Source organism: Cebidichthys violaceus, unplaced genomic scaffold, assembly GCF_023349555.1.
Source record: "Cebidichthys violaceus isolate CVI_PGR_0920_01 unplaced genomic scaffold, fCebVio1.0.p SCAF_3, whole genome shotgun sequence".
Lineage (NCBI taxonomy): Eukaryota > Metazoa > Chordata > Actinopteri > Perciformes > Stichaeidae > Cebidichthys > Cebidichthys violaceus.
In genome coordinates this window covers 17,314,130-17,338,464 of record NW_027176483.1, presented here as the reverse complement: position 1 = coordinate 17,338,464, position 24,335 = coordinate 17,314,130, and the positions used below count along the sequence as shown (strand labels likewise).

Genomic DNA, 24,335 nt, shown 5'->3' with positions numbered 1-24,335 from the left:
TGCTCTAGTATAAATGAATATAAATAGTTATAGCTTGTTAGTTAAGAAATATATATGAATGGATACATTTATGTGTACATAATCATAAATACAGCATCCCAGCATTGGGCATATCAGACATGCACGTTTTGCACAACCAAATAAATAATTTACAGTAGAAGTAGAAGATAATGGGAGACAGATGGTTCACAATAGGGTCAGAATTAAGTGGCACTCCACACCTGCTGCTAATCAGCCAATCAATGATAGAGAGAGGAACAGGTGTTTGTCTCCACTTATCATTGGGATGAGATTTGTCGAGCTTATTAAAGTTTATCATAATGATAGATTTTAACTATAGTTGATTCTGGAGAATTGCAGCTTTTCCTTTTCTATAGGATTTTTCTATATTTCATTTTATCATATGAGTGCAAGTTGGATCGCTTCAGGGGTCCAAACTGGGTCGGGTTAGCTACAGGAAATACATTCGAAAACAAAAGAAAACAATGGCACCAATTTCCAACAGCTTACAACATTTAACATCTGCATTCACTTCTTTCTTTCTTTCTTTTTTACATAATTTAACTTTTTAAGTGAACTTCTTATTCATCTTATCATAATATTTTGATTAATTTGCATTCCTGATGTCAAATTAATCTTTGTGCATCTAATGCAATGCTACACCTATGAGGAAAACGTATAGCCCAGTGGGTGTCTGTCCCTCTCTTTGTCTCGCGCTCTCTCTCTCTCTCTCCTCTCACCTATACACGCGCGCGCGCGCAAGCACGCACGTGAACGCCTGTCTAAAAAGCTGCGTCAGAGTAAAAAAAGGCAGAATCAAGCTGTCAGTGAGTACTTAGTGTGCCGAGTATAACAACCATTGTGTTGCGGATAAGCCGGTGGAGGTAACGCTCCGCGGCACACAGGCTCGGAGACTGTTGGGCATGTCGCGCATGACCGCTTCACCACTGCCACCTTGTTGATTTATTTCACCATGAGCGCGCCAAACAAATCATCAGAGAAAAGGTTAGTGCGTGCTTGTGGGCAATAAGTTACTGTCTTGTTGTTTGTTTGTTCATGTTTCGCTTAATATCTTTGTATTCTTTATGGTGTTAGAGGCCAGTCTATAGATTTAAAGGCTGAGCCAAACTCGTGTATTTTTTGTCAGGTAACGTTGGGCCTACCATTCACAAAAGTTATCTATTTTCGGGTTAAATAATAAATTAGCTTAGGCTACTTGTTTAGACACTTAGCTATTTTGGTAGTTTTGCACCTGAAATTGACTGACTTGACACCTCCATAAAACAGACAGAGCTTGATGTGCTGAATCTAAGACAAACCAAATATGATATGCCCAGAAGGTGTCAGTGTAGTTTAATGCAAAAGGCTGCAGCAATGGAAAAGGCTCCTTATCTTACAGCTGTGAAGCGAAAACTCATAAATTCATGCATTTTTAATATTTGGGTCTATATATTGTTGTTGAACCATGGACCAATAAGTATTGGCATCACTGAATATTAGTTTCCATGCGTAAACGTTTTTCCTTTGGACAGAATTGGCTCGAAAAATAAGCTGGAAAAGCTATTAAAGGAAAGAAAAGGCACCTTTCCACTTCTGATCAAGGTAAGAGGTTAGCTTGTTATTCATGTGAATACTAAGTCTTTGATAGGCTTGTATTTGTTTTGTTTTTTCTTGTCAGCCTGATCGCTTCAGTATATTACCATAATTTATAGCGGTGGCCATGTTTTTGAGTGCCTCCAAGCAACCCTACACCCTGTGCAGGCTATTAAATAAATGTTATTTAAGTAATTGTATGAACTCAGCAGAAGTGATTTATTAGGGAGCATACCCTGCCTTCTGATGTTCTTGGCCTGCGACGATAAAACATCTGAGAGCGGTGCCCTGCTGTTGCTTATTGCAAATATTTGGAGAGCAAAACCACCCAACCCTGAGCCGTTATAAGGCCACATACTGTATCAGAGGTGTTCTGCGCCGACAGCAGGACTGCTCCTCTTCATGGAAAGTTCCACGATAAATACGACACGTTCACGCTGCATTGGACCAATTCGCCCCCTCTCTTCCCGCGGGGAGGGATTAGAGTGTTTCAAAGCCCTCACTGAGCTCCTATAGGACACTTTTCTACTTACTGTTGATTGAACTTTGACAATAATTCTTCGTACTGCAGGGTAGGGCTGGGCGATCAAAGAGAAAATTTAAATATCTGGTCAGAAATATGATGAATATTTATGACCCTATACACCTAAATATCAATATTGCAACGATGTTGTAAGGTTGACTATTAGTGCTTTAACAAGATATTTGCGCAATGAGATTTTTTATAAATAATCATCGGTAATGTGGATATAATGACTAAGTGGGTAAAGGCAAATTATAGAACAGCTAGAACAGTCTGGTAAATTCAGAAAATGACCGTAATGCAGCCTTTAAAACACTTATGCGATGCTACTATGCCCAGCCATACTGCAGGGTGTGTTGGCCAAACTCTTTAATGCTTATTCCCATCATGGTCCTTTTATTTGCTTTGCTCTCAGCACTTTAAAAAAACGGCCCCTCACGTAGATATTCTCATTAGAAGAAGATAAGAACACTGAAAGTCTTTGAACATCAGTGCGAAATTGGAAAGAGCTGCGTCAGAGGCGTCGTTAGAAGCTGTTTGGGTTTATACTGTGAGTGGATTCCACGCACAGGGTGTCAGTTCAAAAGATTCTCTCTTTTTTAAAGTTAGGCTATCAATAGAGAGCATTTGCGTCATTACAAATAAAAGCAGCCGCTCTCAGCAGATGCACTGTGCCCCTTCAAGATGTGAAACGCCCCGAGACTGTAGCAGGCAGCGTGTTCGTAGCTTTGACATGATATGACTCAGTACTGAAGTCCACCTTCTGCATTTTAGCCCTCTGTTTATATAATAAAGCGCTTTCAGATCCTTCCAATAAAGTGGAACATCACATGACTTATTTTTGGATGTACTTCCCCTCACTGAAGACTAATCCTGACGTACTGGAGTCTTTATGCCAGATTACCAAAATAGTTATAGATTAACTCTATGTCGATTGACTAATCTATATAAAAACAATGTCACCACACTGGATCATTTGTGGTGCTCTTCATGACCTGCTTCAGAGCATTGGAGCAGACCCGTGCACCTGGCCCAGACTGACTCTGACTGAGGAATAGGGAGTGTGCCTCCCCATTATTCTGATGAACCCTGCCCCTGATTGGGTTTCTCATCACAGCGTTGTCCTTTGTTGACACCGGACCCCCTGAATTAAAAGTGCCCATTAAGAGAGAGAGAGCTCACCTCTGCTGATATCAGTGTCACCAAGCACATTATTATAGCCTATATAATGCAATCCTTTCTAATAGCCTTTCTGCTTATTTCTACTTCTGCATGTATGTGCTGTCATGTGCGTAATTTAAGTTGAGTCCATGTTTCTGCGTGTTTCTAAGCATTTGTGTGTGCCAACTGAAACTTTCTCTGGCTTGTGGTCAAGGCCGTCACATGGCCAATGCTTCTCAACATGTGAATGCACCGTAATAGTTGGCAGCATCCCCTCTGCTGTGGATGACTGTTATCCCTCCCACTGGTGGTGCACACAGGACCGTGGAAGCCTGGGCTCTGGGTTCGGCCGCATACTGCCCAGGCTGAGCCTCGCCTTTGTGCTGCCGTGTCACAGCTGCAGGGTCCATGTTGAGGAGGTGCTCCAGAGAGGACAACTGGACTGAGACACTCCCCAAGTCTGATAAACATTAATTGGATTTTTAAAAGAATGCTGGGTAAACAGCCACCCTGGGAGTTTGGTTAATGAGTGCCTGGCTTGGTTGCACGAAGCGTCTGTTTTCCTTTAACGGTGAGTCATGCAATGCAGAGCAGCTAAACAGGGTATGCCAACGTCCTCCCCCGTCGCAATCTCTCCTTCCATCTCCTTAGGCTCAGGAGCATTGTTGTGTAATAATGTGTGAGGTCTTATCTAAAGTATTGTTGTATAAGAGGATTGGTTGTTGTCACCTTGTTAGGCGCACTGATTCCATCATACATGAAAATATCATAATAATATTAAATGTAATTAATAATGAATCAAATTAAATACTAATTAAATGCATTTTTGTTATTAGTTTGCGCACATTACCACCACTGTGTCTGAACCAGCAAATGCTGCAGTTAATAAAACCGGATAATAAAACCGGTAGAGTCTAAGACGGGATCTCCTTTTCAAACCCTGTCCCTCCACGGTGCTTTGATGACACTGTGTGGCACCGTATAGCCTCTTGTATTTGGCACCCAGAGACAACAAGCGTTTCAATCCTCATTGTCCACATCTGCCAAACATGTCATCGGAATAATCTCTGCAATTTGCACTAATTGTTACAGTTTGAAGGCGGTGTATTGTCTGTGTCAGTCTAGCTCGGACACTGGGTCTTTTGTGTCCAGGTGCCGACAAAAGCGGATCGCCTTGCGAGGTTGTTGTTGAAGGTGACAGGAGAGTCAGTGCTTATGGGGTCAAAAGAAGAGCGGACAACGCTCATCTTACCTGGGTGACAAAGCTCACCTTTGCCCAACACCCATGTAAGAGCAAGAAGACAGGCAAACGGTTTCAGAGGGCAGGGTGGTGGGATACAGGCAGTGACTCGGCATTTCTTTACCGGTTTTCGCAATGGCAAGAAGATTTGAAGAAGGTAAAAAAGACAGGGGGGAAAATTCTTGGAAAGTGTGTCTTGTGACTTGTGTCGCCTGGAGGCGGGCAGCATCAGAGCCATTTGAGGACGAGGTATGCGGCCCCAGAGATGCCAGGCCATCATCACCCACACAGGCCTGGCTGCACGGCTGTGCGACTGCTCCATCCTCAGGTTCTCAGAGGATGGCAGGGCAGAGTCTAGGGCATCCAGGTCAACACCCACACTGCACATGATAGGGGCTAAAGCCTGTAGTGTTGTAAGCATATTTAGCACCGAAACCTCTGACACACACGCTATGATTGTGGCGGTAAACTAGCAGGCTTGAGAAATCTCACACGCACATGCACCTGTCCAAGTTTTGCGCCACACCTGCCTCAGCTGTCTGGCAAGTGGGCCAAATTTTTAATCTGATCAGGTTCTGAGCCAGACATGGGGCCCTTGGTCGGGTCTCATTCCAAGGATGGAAAGCAGCCGATCTTAGATGACAGAGTGATTAATGAGGTAAGGCTTCCATAACTGAGCAATTTGGAGAGAAAGACTGATTATGTTGGCCTGAAAAATATTGATGATGGTGTTTTAAGTAGAGGTTGTATTCGGAGCAGTTCTGCCTGTTAATCTGTGTGAGTATTGATTTATTTAATATTAAGGGGAGATGATGAGAAATATTGTTTTTGTACTGACTGATTTGAGGATAGAACTATAAATACTGTTTGTGAAAAAGGTTTGTTTTTGGTGATACTGCACTAGATAGACAAGAAGATGTGGTCCTCAGTCATTGAGTGGTTTTAAGAGGATTATATCAAGTTGGAGCGCTGGATTAGGTTTGTCTGTGTTTTAGATTAGCCTCAAAAGTGAGGGATTCATTTTTCAGACCCGCATTTGAAAAAAAACATTTTTAATACCACCACGGCCCAACTACCTGCTAAACAAGGCCATGGAACGTGGCTTTTGGCCCAGTTCTGTCTGACAAAGAAGACAGACAGGAAGCTCTTGTATGTCTGTTTGAGTTTATTACAGAACATGAAGGGAGGTTTCATGTATCATGAAGCACAAGAGGATTATGTGTACTCTGTATGTAGGTGGACTCGAGGAGCTGGCACAGTTGACACAAATATGAAGTAGTAGGTCCACCTCCACCTCCATCAACCACCCCACACAATCGCACCTGCAAATACGCACAAGTGGTTATAAATTATGGGGAACGTTGGCTATGACAGTGTATGTGACAGAAACAATGTCATTGTAGGCAAAGCATCTCAGTAAGAAGAACAAACAAACGGGCCGATTTCTTGGTACCGGGTACTGGGTGGAACCGCTTATTGCTGGTTGAGTCCAGGGAAGTGAAGAAGAGTGCGGTTGTATGTAAGTAAATCCAGCATCCAGCTGAAAATAAGAGGCATTCGCTTGTTTATTCAAAGTTAATAATATTGAATGTGTTGCGTGTCCAAATTGCACCAAATTCCAGACTTCGCTCCCCAGCAACACACGGTTCTCGAGAATTATACTGTGATAATGAATAATAATGTTATTGATCTGCAGATTTCTGTTGTCCAAGTTATTCATTTCATTTATATATCATCCTATAGAGTCCGCTACTACGAGTAGCAATGGCTCAAAATTACTGTAGAGGTGATAATTATATGATTTTATGACGGCATTTTGATTGTTTGCAATCTCAATTTTCAATGATTTGTTCTGTTTTTTGTCACAGTTTTTCATCAAGGGGTGTAATGAGCCACCATTTTTACCATGAAGTCACAGCATGCTGTTTAACATCATAACACAATTTGCTGTTGCCCTCTGCTCAAAAACAGAGTAGCTGCATGTACGTAACACTTAAGAGCCACATGTTTATCTATATATATACATGTTACATCAGTACAGAATGTTCCTGACTGAACAAGCTACGCAGCAAACGTATAATGTGACTGCTGCAGTAGCCCATTCAGACTTTGACAAAGCTTTGCTACCGTCAAATGCTTGCTGATTGTTACTGTTGCTGGACACAAGATGCATTAAGGAGTTTGTTTTTTTGTCTGAAGAACACATGAGCCTCTCCACATGGCTAATGGGATTTCGCTTGGTCTGAGCCCCGCTTAATTGTTTTAGCTGTGTCCACTACAACCACACAAACACACACACACACACACACACACACACACACGCATGGATGTACTTGAACAAAGAAACACACAATATCACTGATTGCTGATTCCTTTTGATAGAGAATGAGGGTAATCAGGCAAGAGATTCAGAACTTGACTTGATTGTAATTACTTTACTAACGGCTTATTGGATGTTCTTTTAAAACACTGACTGCTGGTGCTAGTTGTTCATCAGATACCATTGTTCCAGTAGTTGTAGTAAAGTCAGTCGCCCTTGTTTAATATGGGATTGACATTTCCTCATGCCTGTCATGTGATTCTTTTTTTTTAGGGGAGCATGGTCAGGAGCAGGTCAAAGAGCGGTGTCCTTTAAGTCTTGGTCCACTGAATTTCCATTCATAGATAGCTGAATGAAAGACTAAGGGAACATCACCTGAAAACATGTTGTTAATCTGCACCAATATCTATTGCCCAGATCTATTAACATGTCATACGTAAGCCACAGTTGAGCCTATAATTGTCCGTATGTCTTTGAGTGCATGCACTCGTGTCAATCTGGGAACCCATATGTTGCTGAGAAGCCTGCTCCCCGTTCCAAAACTGCAGATGCCGCAGTCCACCTGCCAGCCAGGTCAAGCTACCCACACTCCTCTCTGCCAAATGGAAAGAGACTCTGTTACTGTCTTTTTTGGCTGGCAGCTCAACTCGCATCAGTTTGCCTCGTCTGGCACCTGGCAGCGATTAGCCAGGGCCTCAAAGCATGTAAGGCACCGGGTTATAGTCCTCTAATAGGAGTCTCATCCAGCCTGGTGTAGCCTGTCCAACCATCTGCTGTTCACTCTATCCAGATCTGGCCTGAATGTTCAAACACATTGGGAAAGGTGTGTCCCTGGACAGCCAGCAGCCGGTCAAATGACTGTTATCACTGGGATTAGAGCAAATTTAAAATGAGATTCAAAAGTTAAACTAAAAGATGTGTAGAAAGAAAAGAGATAAAGCAGCCAGCTACGACTCTGTGCCATATAAGCTTCAAGAATGGCTGACAGGGCAGTAATGAAATACAGTAGTCTGCTGAGTCATGCTACAGAAATAGCAGCATTTTTCCTGTCACCAAAACAAGGTGATTAATGGATTTTGTTTTTGTTGGATGGGCAGAATTTATGTAACAAACGTGTGGTCACTAATAGGACACGTCGTTTGGTATGATAACACTTAAAACATGAAATGCTGCACTGTAACTTGAGGTAGAGAGCTGGCACTTACTCACATTGTAGTCTCGTCCAGTAAATTATTTAATCATCAAAAATGAATAAAAAGATACAAGGAGGCAATTGCAACACTATGTTCCCCCCATGACTACCTGCAGAATAAAGCTCATACTCAGCCACTGTGTCCTGTCCTGCTGTGGACTCTGCAGTTCCCTGCCTCTGTGGACTCTGCAGTTCCCTGCCGCTGTGTGCAGCAGGCAGGAGGCCAGGGGCAGCCATGGGTGTGGTGGGATAAGCTTTCACCTACGCACTAGTTGTCAGCTAGAATGTGGCATCCCGCAGGGATTTGTGGTTGCAGCAAAGCAAGTGGAGAACGGTAGGGGGTTGACAGCCCCTCTGGCGTTGTCTCCAAGATACAGTGGCAAGTGAGAAGGCAGAGGAAAGTTGCGGACGTCACATGGGAGGCCCATTAGAGCCGCACATCCTCCCTGTCTGACTTCCCCAGCCCCATGGCCATCAGGGAGGATGATGGGTTTCTGTATCTACCGTAACCCCCTCCCTCTCTGGACCTGCACTCCCACAGGCCTCCTTTACAGGAAGCTAAGTACCAGGCCCCTGCTGCTGTGTCTCCGGCTCAGGATGGGTCCCTTGTTGAGTCCCATCCATACGTCACTAGCAACGGCACAGACAGCGAGCACTCCCTCACCGACTATAGCAACAGCACAAAGCAACAGCCTCCTCTCACTGTCTGTCTTCAGCCTGCCTCTCTACTCTCTCTGTATCCCGGAACAAAGAAATATAGTTTGGATGAACCTGACGATGAAGAAAACGAAAGGGCACCGAGGTCTTAAACAACCGGAATGAAATCTTGTATGAATATATGATGCAGAGTCCAGAGTGTAGGGGGACCACAGGAAGTTCTGCGTTAAGATTAGTCATATTTTCAGGATCCACAACTAAAGACGACAATGGAAAGTCAGCGGGACTGAACTTAGTAGCATCAAAGCTCTGTTAAGTTCAAGAAGAATTTGATTTTGTCAAATGGAGACGAGGAGCAACACCATAACTTACAGTTTCTAGACTACAAGCAGGAGGAAATGCGGGCCTGGCATCATCATCATCACCATCCTTCATTTTGCTTCTAAGTGCGTCTATTTGATCTCTGACCTGCGGAGTGACTCCCCCCCCCCCCCCCTTCTAGATGGAAATGGTGTCTAGAGGCTGAGGTGGGCTTCGGGGTGTGTTTGTGGCAGCATGGGGGAGATGTGCTATGTGGGAAGACGGGACCTCGCCTGCTTGCTGTGGTTTTAGCCGCTTCCAGGGCTGCTGCTGGAGCAGGAATAGGAGGGTCCAACCTGAGGTATGTTTGGAGGCAACAGAGGCAAGACAACTATTTGTTTCGATTTTTTCCATCCACCCAAATCTTATCTAAATGCCCACACTCACACTCCATCTTTCTCACTCCTTTGTTTTTTATTTCCTGTTAAGGCTCTATTTTCAGAATTACTCACTCGGTATCACAGTCATCCTTCATGTTTCATCTATTTTTTGGTTGCCATGGTGACATATACCGTATCTGCATTGTTTTGCTCACCAATGCGTTGTCACCTGGGCGACAAAATGCACACAGCATAATGAATCTCCCAGGTGAACTGCAGCAAGGTTTACAGTGGCTGACTTGCCAGCAGTTTGCTAATGTGCTATTTGATCTCTGCTACATTCTGAAGATACTGTACAGCAGTGCAAATCCAGAGCACACCTTCAGATTCAGTCTTTATTGTCCTCAATAGAGGACATTTGCTGCCACATTCTGTACACAATCAAACACTCAGAAACAGGGTTCAAACAAGCAACAACATCAACACAACAAGTCTATTACAGTGTGCCCGGGCTTTTTAAGGCAGTGATGGCTGAGTAGGCTGCAGCCAGAGATGAGTAGGGGAGTAGGAGGGGGGGTGGGTCAATAATGCCACCATACAGGAGTAGCAGGAGATGTGGTTTGACTGAGAGGGCCCTGAGTTTGCGAATGGCAGAGAGTCTTTGCCGGCAGCATTTATGGATGTCTCTGGTGTGAGGATCAAAGCTCCTTTTATTGTCCGGGTTGATGCCGAGCAGAATATTATGTTGTGATGTGGGAGGGGCTGAGACAGTCACTGATGTAGAGTTTGTTTACAAAGTGACTCAGAACACAGCCTTGGGAGGTTCCAGTATTGACGGTGAAGATGGGAGACATAGTGGTGCCCGCCATGACTGCCTGTCACTTGGGTATCCAACGGATGAGGAGAGTGTTACGTGAAGATGGTAGAGTTTGCTGATTATCAGACGTCGTTGAATGGTTTGCGATTCAATTGCATGTAACCTGCTGGCAGGCCCTTCTGTCTGGAGTTTGCATGTTTCTCCGTGTTTTCTCCGGCTTCAATGTCAAATGTCACACTGTTTCTTAAAGTTACATCTCGAGGATCTCCGTTTGATTCTTTTTGACGGCAGCCATGGCAATAAGCGGCAATTGCAGATGTGTTTTTGGATCCCCCTTCCCAGAGACCCAAACACCGTCGGGGAATGTCACCCTAGTTAATAATACAAGGGCTTTCAGAAGTGGGCCATTCATTTATTACAATGAAAATCTTTACATTAAACTAAGTATTTCTGTGTTTGTATTTAGTACATCATATTCACTATAATTCTTGTGATTCAGATAAAATTGTACTGCAACAGCACATATAGCCTCCAGTCTGTTCTGTTGTGGTTGTAGGTTGTATAAGATGAAGGCCTCCTGCTGCAGCCCTTATCATTATTAATCAGGCCAGATTTAAAGGAGCCTCCAACCTCTGGGAGTGGCCCCTGGCACCCTCTTGTCGTCCCTCTGTTTCTCCTGAAGGGCCACTCCACCAGCAGGGGCCGATCACAGCATGAGTCCTGAAATCATGTGCCAGTTGTTGCTTGCTTGTTAGCAGCACCTTACATACGTCTGATCTAGCTCCAGTGATTTAACTTGTGTGTTTTATTGTAGATATAACTAACTTCTTAAACGCAACAGAACACAGGGAATAGGGGAATTGATTAGGAGAGCGGATTAAGGAGGGCAGGTGCAGCTTCCTCGATGGATACTCATCCTGTGCTGAGGCTGATTACTGAAGTGGCCACTGCTGTTGCATAACAGCTGCCATCTAATCATATTCATCTCCTGTAGCTTACTTGTTCTGGGCTCCTTGTCCCATGGAGCAATTGACTTGTTCCTTCCAGTGGGGATTCGTCCTTGGAAAACAATTGTCTTCTTATATATGCATCAAAACTGTAGTGTCTGTTCTCTTGTTACAAGTTTTAGCTCTAAGAAAAATTCAGAATCCCTTGGCCGTCCATCAACTCTGTTGAATGACTCGAGAAAATATAGCGGTCAGTTCCAAAAGAGAAGAAGACGGGTTTCTTGTTTCTGACAATTTAACATTTCGGAGATGTCTTGGCAGAGAAGTCCAATGCCCTTTTTTCATCGCTCTTCTTTTGGTGCGTGTTGACTATGTGTTAGCTCCTGTACCAATTATGAAAACAGATTTCGATCTCAGGAGACCATCCTGGTTAAATAAAAGCATCCTGCGGGTTGAGAATTGATTTGCAGGGGACCAGAAATTTAACAAGGGAAGCTGCCATCTCACTGGCTGTTTTTGCATGTAATACTGCAATTCAATTTCATCATTATTGTCCACTGCGACACAGTAGTTGACTAAATATATCTGATGGAGCTAAGAGACAGGGAGCCTTCAAAAGCTTTTATACAACTAATACAAATGATCCGGTGATATGATGTTATTTGTTAACAATGCTGCCCGATTTAAAAGATGTCTTTGATATTTGCTTGAGTGATCCCTCTTATATTCTGTTTTCCGATTGCAGCTCGTTCGAGTGTTAAGACCCCCGAAATAATTGACGCCTCGTTGGAAACAACTTCCGTTCTTGTCATTTGATGGAAGACATATTAGATTTCCAGAATGACAGTGAGACCGCACGGCACGATTTTGACAGTCAGCTTCGAGAGAGCGAGCAGAGCTACATAACAGTTACTGTATAATAAGTGTGGCCACGACGTGCGTGCGTCGGTGTGAACCCTCGCTGTAAAGCGTCGGTGTCGGAGAGCGCATCAGTCACACAGCATGGTGTAGGTGGACGAGAGCGAACACGGAAAAAAAACACACACACATCTATATCAAGAGATCCCCAGCTGTCAGCGGCGGAAACCTGAACAGGTGTCTCTCTCGGTGTCTTAGCAGAACGCGCCAAGACGCAGAGACCCTCGACAGCTTGACTCGCTGGCTAATCGCCTCTCTGACGACAGCGCATTTGCCCCGTGCGCGTAAAACCAGGAGTACGGCAGGTTTGGGTCGATCCTCCTCGATCAGTCATCGGGATTGTACTCGTCAGTGTTTATTCAGTCCTCCTCACGAAGTTGTGGAAAGTGCGTCTTTGCGTCGTTTTGAGGCTGGACTGACAGAGTTGGATGCTATGACTCTTTGTTGGATTTCATAAACTCTCTTCCGTGTTTGGATTTGTCAAGCCGCTGTAAAGACTGACACCGGTAATACACAGTATGTTGCCAGAAATAAATAACAAGGTGAGGCGTTTTTTTGTTAGCGACTTGGATGACTGGTAAATAGTAGTTTCCTGTGTTTTTTTTTATAGCGTGACTGTGGTACTCTGGTTCATATTGTGGTCGATTTGAAAGCAATGTATAGCCATTCAGAGTGTCAAAATGATCAGCAGCCATGCCATTATAAAAAAATAATGGCATGGCTGCTGACAGTGCAAGTTTTTATATTGTTATAACCATACTTTATCTCCCGTAATATCACTTTAGCATTCCTCAAAGTAAACTTACAGATTTCCTATTTTTGCTTTTCCATGGAATAAGAATTTCTTTCGCCCAGATACAGGGCCTCGCTCCAGGCTAATTCCATTTTGGGAGAAACCCTCCACAGGTATCCTTTTACAAAGATGAACTAAAATAAAAGTCAACCATTCACTGTACATTCTCTAGTTACCTTTATCGATACATGCCAGGAATGTGAAGTGATTCTCAATTTGGAATTATTTGCATTTCTCCTCAACAAAATATCCCACTTCATTACTTCTGCTGTATTCTGCCCCCTTTCTCCAGACCACATGCCAAGTTGTGATGAAAAATCTGATCCATTTCTATTTCAGTCGTTGTTTAGCCAACTTATTTCAGTGTTTGTGGTGCTGACAGAATTCTATATGCGTTCTGGTATATTTTACACACCTTACATGGAAATTGTTGCAAATTTAAACCTTGCCATTTTGGGAATTTCAGCTCTTTTTTTTGTTTTTAGTAACAAAAGTTAGATATTATGGAATGTTTGCATTGACAAACTAATCATCCTAGAGCCAAGTCTTAATTTTGTGGTCACATTTGATGTTGTGTGCAATAAAAACAACAGGGCAGTGTGATTATACATTGAAAAAAGACATGCTGGCATGTCTGACAGCTGATAGTGTGAGTGGGCATAGTTTCACAACTTGTTGATGTTACTCCTGGTTTTATTGCTTTGCTGACACTCTGACCAACTGACCCTTGAGGACCCAAAGCTGACCTCACACCCCTATGATCCTATCTCCAGTTAAGACCCCCGAGTCACACAGAGCAGAGTCGGCATTGCTCCTGACATCTATTTCTGTCTTCGCCTCCATCCATCTATCTATTCATGTAACTTTATTTATATTTCTAAATGGACTGTATTTATGGCTACACAGGAAAGATGATTTACTGTGCTGTCTTTCTTGTGCGAACATGAATTTTAGGCACAGATACCGACAATGATAGGTATTTCTATATATTGCTGTAAATCTCATTATTTCAGGTTCTAAGGACAGAGGTGAGGAATACAGAAATGTGTGCACTTGGGCATATGTTATGATGTCACTGGGTTTCCACTGGCTAAGTGCTCATTAGCCAGGCTTAAAGCAGACATTAACAGGCAGTGTTTTAGAAGCCAACCTGCCACAGTGACCTACATGGCTCCTGCTGTCACTCAGTGTGCACCTGTAACACGACTACACTGTTGTATCAAACCTTTCTTTGTGTATATTAGGGCCGTTCTCGACTACAGAAATTCTTAGTCGACAAACATTAACGATTTTGTCGACTAATCGATTAGATGATTTAATCAACACCTCTAAATCTGAGTTTCCCCACAAAGAATCACACAACAGCCCCACTTTAAATCCTGTGTTTGCCAGAGATTTGTTTATACGTTTCTTGGAAATAAGTCATTCAATATGAAAAAAGTTTAATAGGTGTAAGATTATGATTGGGAAGCTGTTTCCTATCCAGCACCTGTGGACCCCACCACACCCAGCCTGTCACCCCCTCACCCCCTCACCCCCTCACTCCCTCCCTCCCTCCCCGAATGCAGGCTGGCAGAGTGAGTTTAGCACGTATCCCCATACGGGGCGAAGCTTTATTTCACCCATATGGTGTCGCCCAACGCAGCTGCACACTCACCCGCTGATTAATAAGGCACGCGCAAGCTGGCTTGGTGTCAGAGAGAGTCCCACATAATCATTCCAAATGCGTATGTTACTTTATATATCCAGAACTCTGTTGATGTATTACTTTATTTATCGCTTCCTTTTAACACATTTAGGAAAGTGGATCTGTAGTGCACACAGGCTTTGTGGCGCATGCACACCCACAGCCAGACGCATGCACACACATGTTCACACACCTACGCAAACCAGCGGGTATACAGAGAACACTGGATAGCGAGAGGGTCGTGGTTGCCGGGTTTTTTGCAGAAGTAATCTATTTTAGGATCATAGTACATTATTTTTACTCGTCTCGCTGCAATCTCGCTGTGCTGCCCACGGGCTGTGTGTTTCTGAGAAGACTGGAGAATCCAGGCAGCATGAACACAAGAAGCAATGACTTATTATTATTCATGGTTATTCACGACTGCTTTCGGTTGTCTCTTGGCTTCAAAAAAAATCCTAAATCTGACTTCAGAGATGATGCTGTTAATTGTGCTGCATGTATGAAAATCATTGCAGTAGAAAAAATATTGTTGGTATGGTTTTTAATGAATTATTCTCATTCCTCCCACAGACGTCACGACCGGAGGCCTTCCCTCACCCTCACAGACTCCCAGCAGAAGGCAACCATCTTGGATCAAACCGGTCCTGCTCACAGGTCAGCGCTTCCCCCCAGCAAGAGGCTGTAGCAGCAGAGCGCTTAACCAGAACATGGACCAACAAGGGTGTCTTTTCTATTTAGTGTTAGACTTACATGAGGTTTACTTGAATTATTTCATCAACATTGCTTGAGAGATAGTATTTCCCTTTTTCTTCTTATTTTCTTTTCATACACATGCAGTGAGCTACTCCAGAATGCTCTCTTCTATTAGACATAAAGGGCTTGGTTATGTGATGTAACGCATCACAGATTTCCATTGATAGTGCAGCTTCTCTAAGCAGCATGGCCCCGGTTATGTACAGGCACGTAACTGTGTTTACTTCCTTTGCCTGTTGTGGCAGGTGCTGGCAACTATATTTAGCCCTATCTCTATGCGTCATTACCAAATTGGCAGATCCTGCAGCAGCCCTTAACACGTGAGATGTACAAACTATCTACTGTATGGATGGGGAAAGCTTTTTTCCCTGGAATGCTGTTAATAATTATTATAAGAAATAATTTATTATGTTGCTAATGCAGTACATTGCTGAAGGCTACATGAAACTACGCAGGATTTAGAGGCAGCTCTGTTTGGAATTTTCCACCTGAAATTTGAGTGGGATTGCAGCTCAGTAAGGGAAAACATGTCTTACAATATACTGTATAACGCCCTTCTTGACGCAGATACTCGTCCGTAGGATATCTCCTTTTTCCCAGAGAACTTGGCACAGGACAGAGGTCTAATTTTGCCCATCATTGCCAGGGCTGAACCTTGCAAGGCTGTGACACATGTAATCATGCTCTCAGAGCAAGCAGCATGGCAGCCAGTGAAAAGCAGGTTGCTGCTCTTCAGCTCCCCCACAGAGCCACTACAGACAGACTGTGTCAAGACCCAGCCTCACAGGCTTTGTCCCCATTTCACTCTCTACCTGATCAGTAATTCCAGCCGCCGCTCGCTGGGGGTCCTGGTCACTTGAGCCTCCGCAGACGAAATGCATGTGAAAAGGATGTAGATCGCGAGCTGAGAACACAAACCACAATTGACGAGCTGGAGCCCGACACGGACACAAACTCTTGAAAAAAAGGAAAGGGCCTGTAACAAGCTTTTAGCAACAGTGAAAAAAGAATAATTAATTTAGACTTCCCGCTGACCCACTCTTTCTAGATGCCTTTGGTGTGTGTAGATGTGCTGTTCAGTATTTGTTGTTCTGTTCCATTGAAACACAGTGGGCTATTCCCTACAGGAAAAGATCTTAAAAGCATTCTAGCTATGGAAATTGGCCATTTTCTTTGTTGATTTTCCTGAATATTCTCTTTTTTTCTGAATTAGACTGCATTCATCAAAGTCTTTAGTCACACTGCTTGACATTTTAGGTTGTTGGAATGACAGAAAGATCTTTTTTCCTCCGACCCTATTTTATTTGTGTCTCTGTTAAGAGTATGCATGTAACTTTATTGTTTCTAATTTCTTTATTCAAGGCAGTAAAATTGAATCAATCCTTCTGGTTTACAGAAGTTTGGCCCTGGTGTAGGGACCCTGCCTCAGCTTGAGCCACCGGTGGTCCAGGTGGTGGTCAGCAATGCCAAAAACCAACACCAGCAGTCGGACAACATCCTGCCCCAAATTGCCAACAAAGTGGGCCAAAACAACTACCAGACAAACCCGGTGAGGCCCTCATACACCAGCAGCCTGTGATATCTTACAGTGGCAGCTCCTTTTGCATTGTGATGTTTCTGATGGAAACAAAAAATTGAGCATGATCAATATTTCTCCCAGTAGCTTATATAACTCAAAACGGAGAAAGAGCCTGATAGATGCAGGGACTGTGAAATGTTGTTACTTTATCTGTTATTTGCTCATAATTACAAAGGGTCTCTGCTGTCTCTGTGTGTGTTTATTGTACAGGATGAGAGGCCGAAGCATACCCAGCAATTCACCATGCGTATTGGTGCAGCAATGGATAAAGTGTCCGTCTCACGCAACAGCAAGATTTTCAGCAACAAGCTGGAGAAAGAAAAGGAATATGAGGGACAAAAGTTACCCATGTCCCCCATAGGTATGATATTGTGGATAAGAATACAATACCAGAGAATTACAGAGTCGTTATCTCACATTTTGAATCTTTCGGGAGTGTTCCAAGACAGGCTTGTAACTAAGTAACATTTAGTTTTGATGCCATAAAAATAGCATGCCGGCATTGAAGACGATTGTTCACAATCCTCCTCTCTTTGGCAGAGGTGTAATCAATATGATAGTGACTCATCTCACCCTCCTCCTCTTACTTGCTGTTGCAGAGGCACTGAAGAACTTCCAGGACCGGCTGACGGAGTTTGAGCAGGAGGAAATCATGGACTACGCAGAGATCTGGTTCCTTGGTCTGGGCTCTCAGAAGATCGAGGGTTCCCAAGGCACACCGCAGAACTCTGGATATGATGACGAGCATGGAAGCTACGTCAGGGTAAGATGGTTGGTCTGTCGCAAAACATTAAGTCTGTTTGGTTTTTTTTGTCAAAGTTATGTTATTGTTCTGTGGTTAAACAGTTGCAAGCAAAGTGTTGAAACTCAAGCCTGGCATGCAAACTTTCAAGAAATATCATGTAAAAGATACATATAAGCATCTCGAACTGAAAACGTTTACTGTTTTGCAACTCCTAAGTCTTACCTGATAACATCTCCCAGAGGCACCAAAGAGTTTGCTAATAAAGGTGACTGAATGTTCACCCTGTGGAATTTTTTTTACTGTATCTCTCTAGCAAATTTGAAGAAAGTCAGTTTTCATAAAGTGCTAGCAAGAACTAAAGTCATAGTGTTGTTGATTTGCAAAGCACCAGTATAGTTCTATAAATGGCCCCAAGGTTATTCAGAAAAGTTCATACATGTGTCAATTGTGTAGAAATATGAAATTTATGTAATTAAAAAATTAGAACATCAACTGAAAATGTGAAGACTCGTCAATTATCATTTCACACACACACACACACACACACACACACATATGCATGCTTTCAACCTGCGTGAGATGAACTGTACATGACCAGACGCCTTCATATGACCTTAATCCAGCAGCTGCAGACGGTCTGTTGGGATGACTTCATTGTTTACGACTGTACACAATAAAGTGAACTGAGGTCATCCAGCTCGGTGAGAACAGGCTGAACTGTCTTGTATAAATTTAGGCGACTGACAGGCAGTTAGTTGTTAGACGATATGTGATGGATGAGCTGTTTGAGGCTGAGCGACATGACCATTGTTTAGACTTGTATGCCTCTATTGAGGCTCACCTCACTGTCCCAAGCTCGAACTGACAGTTACAGCAAAGTCCAGTTGAAACTGTAGCGCACAGCAGATGAGTGTGAGTGAGCACGGCGTACAGCCCATCAACGGTGTTGTCATCGAGTAAATAACATGTATAGTCATGTTATTATTATTAAGTGATGGATATTTTTTTATTTCAGTAAAAGCATGCAGTGCTCAAATATTCACAGTGCTCTTCCTTTTGCCTTTTTTCAGGTGCTGCATGACCATATTGGATACAGGTTTGAAGTGCTTGAAGTGATTGGGAAAGGCTCCTTTGGGCAGGTCCTGAAATGCCTGGACCACAAGAACAATGAACTCGTAGCCATTAAGATGATACGCAATAAGAAAAGGTACGAGTACACTCACATAATTCATTCAGATTTATTTAATTTTATTCTGACCAATTCACCTTTGATTGGGCCTTTCCTAGAAAAGATCTTCAAATGATTGTTTATTAAATATATTCTCTATAGAATAAGTTATTTATCGCATTCATCTGAGATCTGATACCCTGTTGTGAAGTTTTCCGAAATGCCTCTGCCTCCATCACTTAACATTTTAGGAATCAAATTGTTGAGATCTTGATTTAGCATGATAGAAGTCGGAACCCGTGGTGTTATCTTACCTGTGAGTCCTGTAGGTTAGATGCAGGAGTCGTCGGTCTTACCGCCGCTTCAATAATGCAGAAAACAAAATGGTGCAAACTGCTTGCCTCAGGAGAACTCTGCTTATCTTTCCATGGAGAGGATTGTGTATGGTTGATAAAGAAATATCCAGGGATTGATGTGCAGGGACAAACCTCTCAGAGATAATCAACAGCAGAAATGTTCATACAGTCAAACACTTCCAAAGAGTGCTGCTATTTATCACTGTTTGGCATGTCAGAGCTTAAACACATATGCATTCATTCATTCTGGCCCTGCAATACCTGGAAATTCTGAAATAAAATGGTGTTGAAATCTCAGGTAATATTTTTGTATTCCAGTTACCTAACACCTTCTGTAAATCTTTCTGTAGGTTTCATCACCAAGCTCTGGTTGAGCTGAAGATCCTGGATGTGATAAAAAGGAAAGACAAAGACAACCTCCACAACGTCATCCACATGAAGGAGTACTTTTACTTCCGAAATCACCTCTGCATCTCCTTTGAGCTTCTCGGGTCAGTACGCGTCTGGTGACTGTGGACTTCGGTACCTGTTTACAGACAAAGTGTTGCACCGAGCTCAGTTTGTCTTACCTACTTACGTACTACCTATTCTGCATGCAAGCAAGCAGGCCTGCATGTTCATAAGTTAGTTTCACAGGAGAATATATAGACATTACTGTTAATCAATGGTACAACAGCACCATTAGATCACTGTACTGTCTTACCAAAGGCACTTCTAACTTCTCTGTATTCATTCATTCTAACACTACGTGACCACAGTCAATCAGGAGTTAAGTGATCACCTGTGTACCTTCAGCCATCTGTATTTTAGCGTGGGAGGCAACTGATATCTATTTGAAGGGAGATAGCACTGTGTATCACTCAGGCTGAGTGACCTTTAGAGGACGTCTGGGACTGCCACCTTGTCTTGCATTACTGTCACCGAATCCTTTAGTTAAGGCCTTGATTAGAGCCCTATCTCTTACCCCTCCTTGCTTCATGGTGTGAAGGCTCAAGTTACACAGTCTAAAGAAGTATATGCTTATTACATGTAGCAAGAAATAGTAGATGGACACATTCTCTGAATGAGGGCACAATCAAGGATCATTTAAGTGTGCGCTTCTCAGTCAGTGGATGTTTCATCAAGGGTGATGTAAAGTGTAGAGTGACATCAGACTCAGCAGAGCGTTTATTTGAGAGTTTATTTGAGGAACATGTAACAGTTCTTCTTGTGGTGCATCTTTTTATAAGTGAATCCGTACTGAGCTTCTTCTGCTATGTAAGGGACAAAGTACTTAGAGATTATTGTAAAGAAAATAGATCCTATCAGTCTTTTTATGTTTTAACAGCATCATGAACTAACGAGACATCGTGTCGTTTCTTTCATCAGAGTGAACTTGTACGAGCTCATCAAAAAAAACAACTTCCAGGGCTTCAGTCTTGCTCTTATCCGTCGGTTCACCCATGCTCTTCTCAGGTGCCTGCAGATGCTGCACAGGGAAAAGATAATCCACTGCGACCTCAAACCGGTACTGACTTCATAGTTTCTGTAATACCTGAACCGTTTTTTGAGCTATAGAATATAAGACAGAATTTAGAATATAGTCAAGAAAACTTGATGTGGCCCACTCCTTTGCACTGACTCATTGCACTGCTGTTGATAATCGATTCCCCAGAACAGTTGTGTGGATTTTGCTCCATCTTGTGGAAGAATATGATCTTGCAGCTGTGTTATATAAAAGCAACCTGTTTGAAGGTTTTTGCTTCTACTTTTCAACAGGAGAACATCCTCCTGTCTCAGAGAGGGCCAGGGAACATCAAGGTGGTTGACTTTGGATCAAGCTGTTATGAACAACAAAGAGGTAAGAGTGTAAAACTCGACTGAGAGAATATGTAACAATACTGTGTCGGGATAGTCAAAGAAATGGTCCACAGAATGTCTATGTTACATCCCTCACAGTCTCTTCTTTCTTTTCCATTAGTGTACACCTACATCCAGAGCCGCTTCTACCGCTCCCCAGAGGTCATCCTGGGTCACCCATACAGCATGGCCATTGACATGTGGAGTCTGGGTTGCATCCTCGCTGAACTCTACACAGGCTATCCTATCTTCCCAGGAGAGAGCGAAGTGGAGCAGATAGCCTGCATAATGGAGGTACGACATGGAAAGACGTTTATTTTTAAATGTAAACGCATAACAATTGTCCAATACGGTTGTTGCGTCAGTTTGTTAAGGCGTCCTGATATTTTGACTTACAGGTTCTGGGGATGCCTCCAAATGATTTTGTTCAGTCAGCTGCGAGGAGAAGGCTGTTCTTTGGTGAGAGCTTATTCAGTTTCAGATATTTTTAATATCTCATACCTGCTTTATAGCAAACAATGTAGACCATGGAGTTACTAAACGTTATCAGAAGATAAATGAATAACTAGGCCAGTGAAGCTATAGGAACAATGTGCCGAGATTTTAAATCAATGCTGTGTTTGATAATTGCGTGCAGACTCAAAAGGAAACCCCAGGAACATCATCAATAGCAAAGGGAAGAAGAGGAGACCCAACTCCAAGGAGCTGTCAGCTGTGTTGAAAACGAATGACGCTTTGTTCTTAGACTTCATCAAACGCTGCCTCACGTATGTTCACTCTAAACATCTGCTTGACTGTCTACCAGAACAGGAAATAACAATGATACAAGCAGACTCAAGTTATTTTTCTGTGTGTTTTCAGTTGGGACCCGACCAAACGTATGACTCCAGATGAGGGGCTACAGCACGAGTGGATCCTGGAGGGAAATTTCAATAAAGTCCGGCCAAGAACCAAGCCAACAGTGAAGAAGGTCTCAGACAGTTCGACCAGCAAGCCGGGTAAGAGTACAGAAATTAGCAGAGACCTCTTACATAATATAATACATAATATAACCTGTACGGTTCAGGGGGAACTATTAGCTATTGCCATAGCAGTGGACATACCAACAGAGTTGTTTTGTGTTCACCTTGTGCTGACATTTAATGTCTTTTCTTTGGCACAGCGGAGAAGGTCAGCTCAGAAAGCAGCACTACTGGCAAGCTGAAGAGAGACGGCACAGCAACAGCAACAAAGATGGCCCCTGCCGAGCGTCTGCGGCCCATCGGGGCCTCAGCGGAGGAGGAGGTGTGTGAGAATGAGGGGAAGCTGTCCACAGATACCAAGCAGCAAGAAGGAGGTGGAGAGAGGCCCGTTCACATTATCATCAAGCCTCAAGAGGAAATGGGCACAGAGAGAAAAGATAGCCAAGAGTCGTCCCAGTGTTTGCCCCCTATCGTATAGCAGTCAGAGGGGAATCGTGCTGCGTTCATGACATGTGGGAACTGTTGTTTAGGCTCAGCGTCCCACTCCCCACCTGAGAGAGATTGAGATGGTGAAGTGGAAGTAAATGGACAGCGAAAAGAAAGTGCCATTTGTTTGGCCCTGGACACATAGAATATTTAAAGATCCATTTACTACGAATACTGCCATGTTGTTTCTGTGTCTACATGACGTCACAAAAACAACATGTTAGAGACGTCCGAACCAGAGGAAAAGTCTCAGTTTCTGAGTTTCAAAGAAGTGGATGTAAAGGTAGGAAGCAAACCAGTTCTCACATGCCGTGAACAAAATGTAGATGTATGGAGGGGACACCATGATCATCAGCAAAGAGGGACACCCTCTATTTATTGTTTTAAGTATACAGTCATGGTGTATTCTTTTATTCTGTGAAACTTTGAGTTTGTATGACCGTGAAGTCAATCAACCAGTAGTACTTTTTTTTTTTTATAAAGGACTTAAGGTGCAGTTGTAGGCATTTTGTTTTAGTGTGTCATAATTGAGATACCAAGCTGTCTGCCACATAAGAATGCTCATGTTGAATATAGATGATTAAAAACCAAATTCATAGTACAGCATCACCTTCTCCTCCAATCTTTGCTGGGCATTGAAATCTTTGATAAACAGGTTATACCATAACACTTTTACTTTTCTCATTTTCCATGTTAAAAAACAAAGTAGTACACACTGCATGGTTATAAAATGTATCAAATATTTGGTTTTGCATTTTCTTTTACATATTTAGCATAACTTTCATAATGGTAAAGTATTTTAAGAAGTGTGTGCAATAAAGGCTGAGCCAAAATATGTTTTTTTAAATCATGTTAAAGAAATAATTGTCATATACTTTTTAATTGTAGAATTCAGTTGATGACATATTGATTATTAATGATTTCACGTATTTATTATGGAATATGTTTGATCCTGTTTCATATTTGTTTAACAATTTTATTTAACAATCACAAAATATTTAATTGTAATATAATTTATTGTATATATTTTTGCTGTACTTTACTGTGTATGTGTAATACAGAACACATGTTAAGAAAATATTTCAGATATGTGTTGAGGGTTTAGACAAGGTTTTACTTGTTGTGTTGTCACTGTATGAAAATATTTTGTATGTCTGTTATTCATAACATTTTTTATTTTAGAAACAAAAAGACAATCCACTTATTGATAGTTTGTGCCTTGCAGTATTAGAAATTTCGCACTTTACTATTGTGTGTGTACACCTGGATTAGAAACCGTTGGATTCTTACCTGTCAACTACTCTGCCAGAATCTATTTTATTTGACAAAATGATGTCTCGTCTAATATTACAGAACATACCATCTTTTTACAATGGATTTATGTCTTAAGTCGCCAACAGAGATTCAATTTAGATTTGTAAGACCGGTGCCCTCACTATCTATTAGCTAAGCAACAAGCGATCCCAAGAGAGTGGATTGCAGCTGAAATAAGAAAAGTTATGTTGTACTCATTAACATTTGTATGTCTCTTTGTCTTTTATGATGAAATAAAAGGTTGTTTTAAAGAGCAAATGCTTTCATATTTTATCATATTTACCCTAATATTTGTGGGGGTTTTTTCCATGCTTCAACTTGAAATGATAATGAGGCACTGTTGGCATATTGTTATAATGCAGTGTAAAGCGCGCACTTGTAGTTTTAAGATGTAGTAATAGTTTTCACTGCCTGTTGCTAAATAAGTAACTGATAAATAAATAAAAAAATTGTAAATAAGAATTGTACAATAATTTTATAATCATGATTCAATTTAGATTATTATTAGTTTTCCATTTAAGAATGTCTCTTTATCATATTCCGTCCTAATAACTTCTCTATCTATTACTGCATTGACTAACATTTGCAGTTTCCACTTTGCTCTC

The 24,335-nt window shown here is 42.4% G+C and overlaps 1 protein-coding gene across 3 annotated transcripts; it reads left to right on the top strand.

Moving 5' to 3' along the window:
• The first annotated feature begins 880 nt into the window (after positions 1-880).
• Positions 881-23,988, top strand: dyrk4 (dual-specificity tyrosine-(Y)-phosphorylation regulated kinase 4). 3 transcript variants are annotated; one of them, XM_068723794.1, is made up of 15 exons: positions 881-1,005; positions 1,533-1,602; positions 15,099-15,182; positions 16,678-16,830; positions 17,071-17,221; positions 17,460-17,623; positions 18,676-18,812; positions 19,480-19,620; positions 20,498-20,636; positions 20,888-20,969; positions 21,090-21,262; positions 21,367-21,427; positions 21,606-21,735; positions 21,830-21,966; positions 22,131-23,988. In XM_068723794.1, the coding sequence occupies exons 1-15, from the start codon at positions 974-976 to the stop codon at positions 22,406-22,408; spliced, it is 1,932 nt and encodes a 643-aa protein (XP_068579895.1). In that variant the 5' UTR covers positions 881-973; the 3' UTR covers positions 22,409-23,988. The 3 variants fall into 3 exon arrangements, with proteins under 3 accessions (XP_068579895.1, XP_068579896.1, XP_068579897.1); XM_068723795.1 differs by lacking the exons at positions 881-1,005; positions 1,533-1,602 and adding an exon at positions 9,258-9,347; XM_068723796.1 differs by lacking the exons at positions 881-1,005; positions 1,533-1,602 and adding an exon at positions 12,087-12,590.
• The last annotated feature ends 347 nt before the right edge of the window (positions 23,989-24,335 follow it).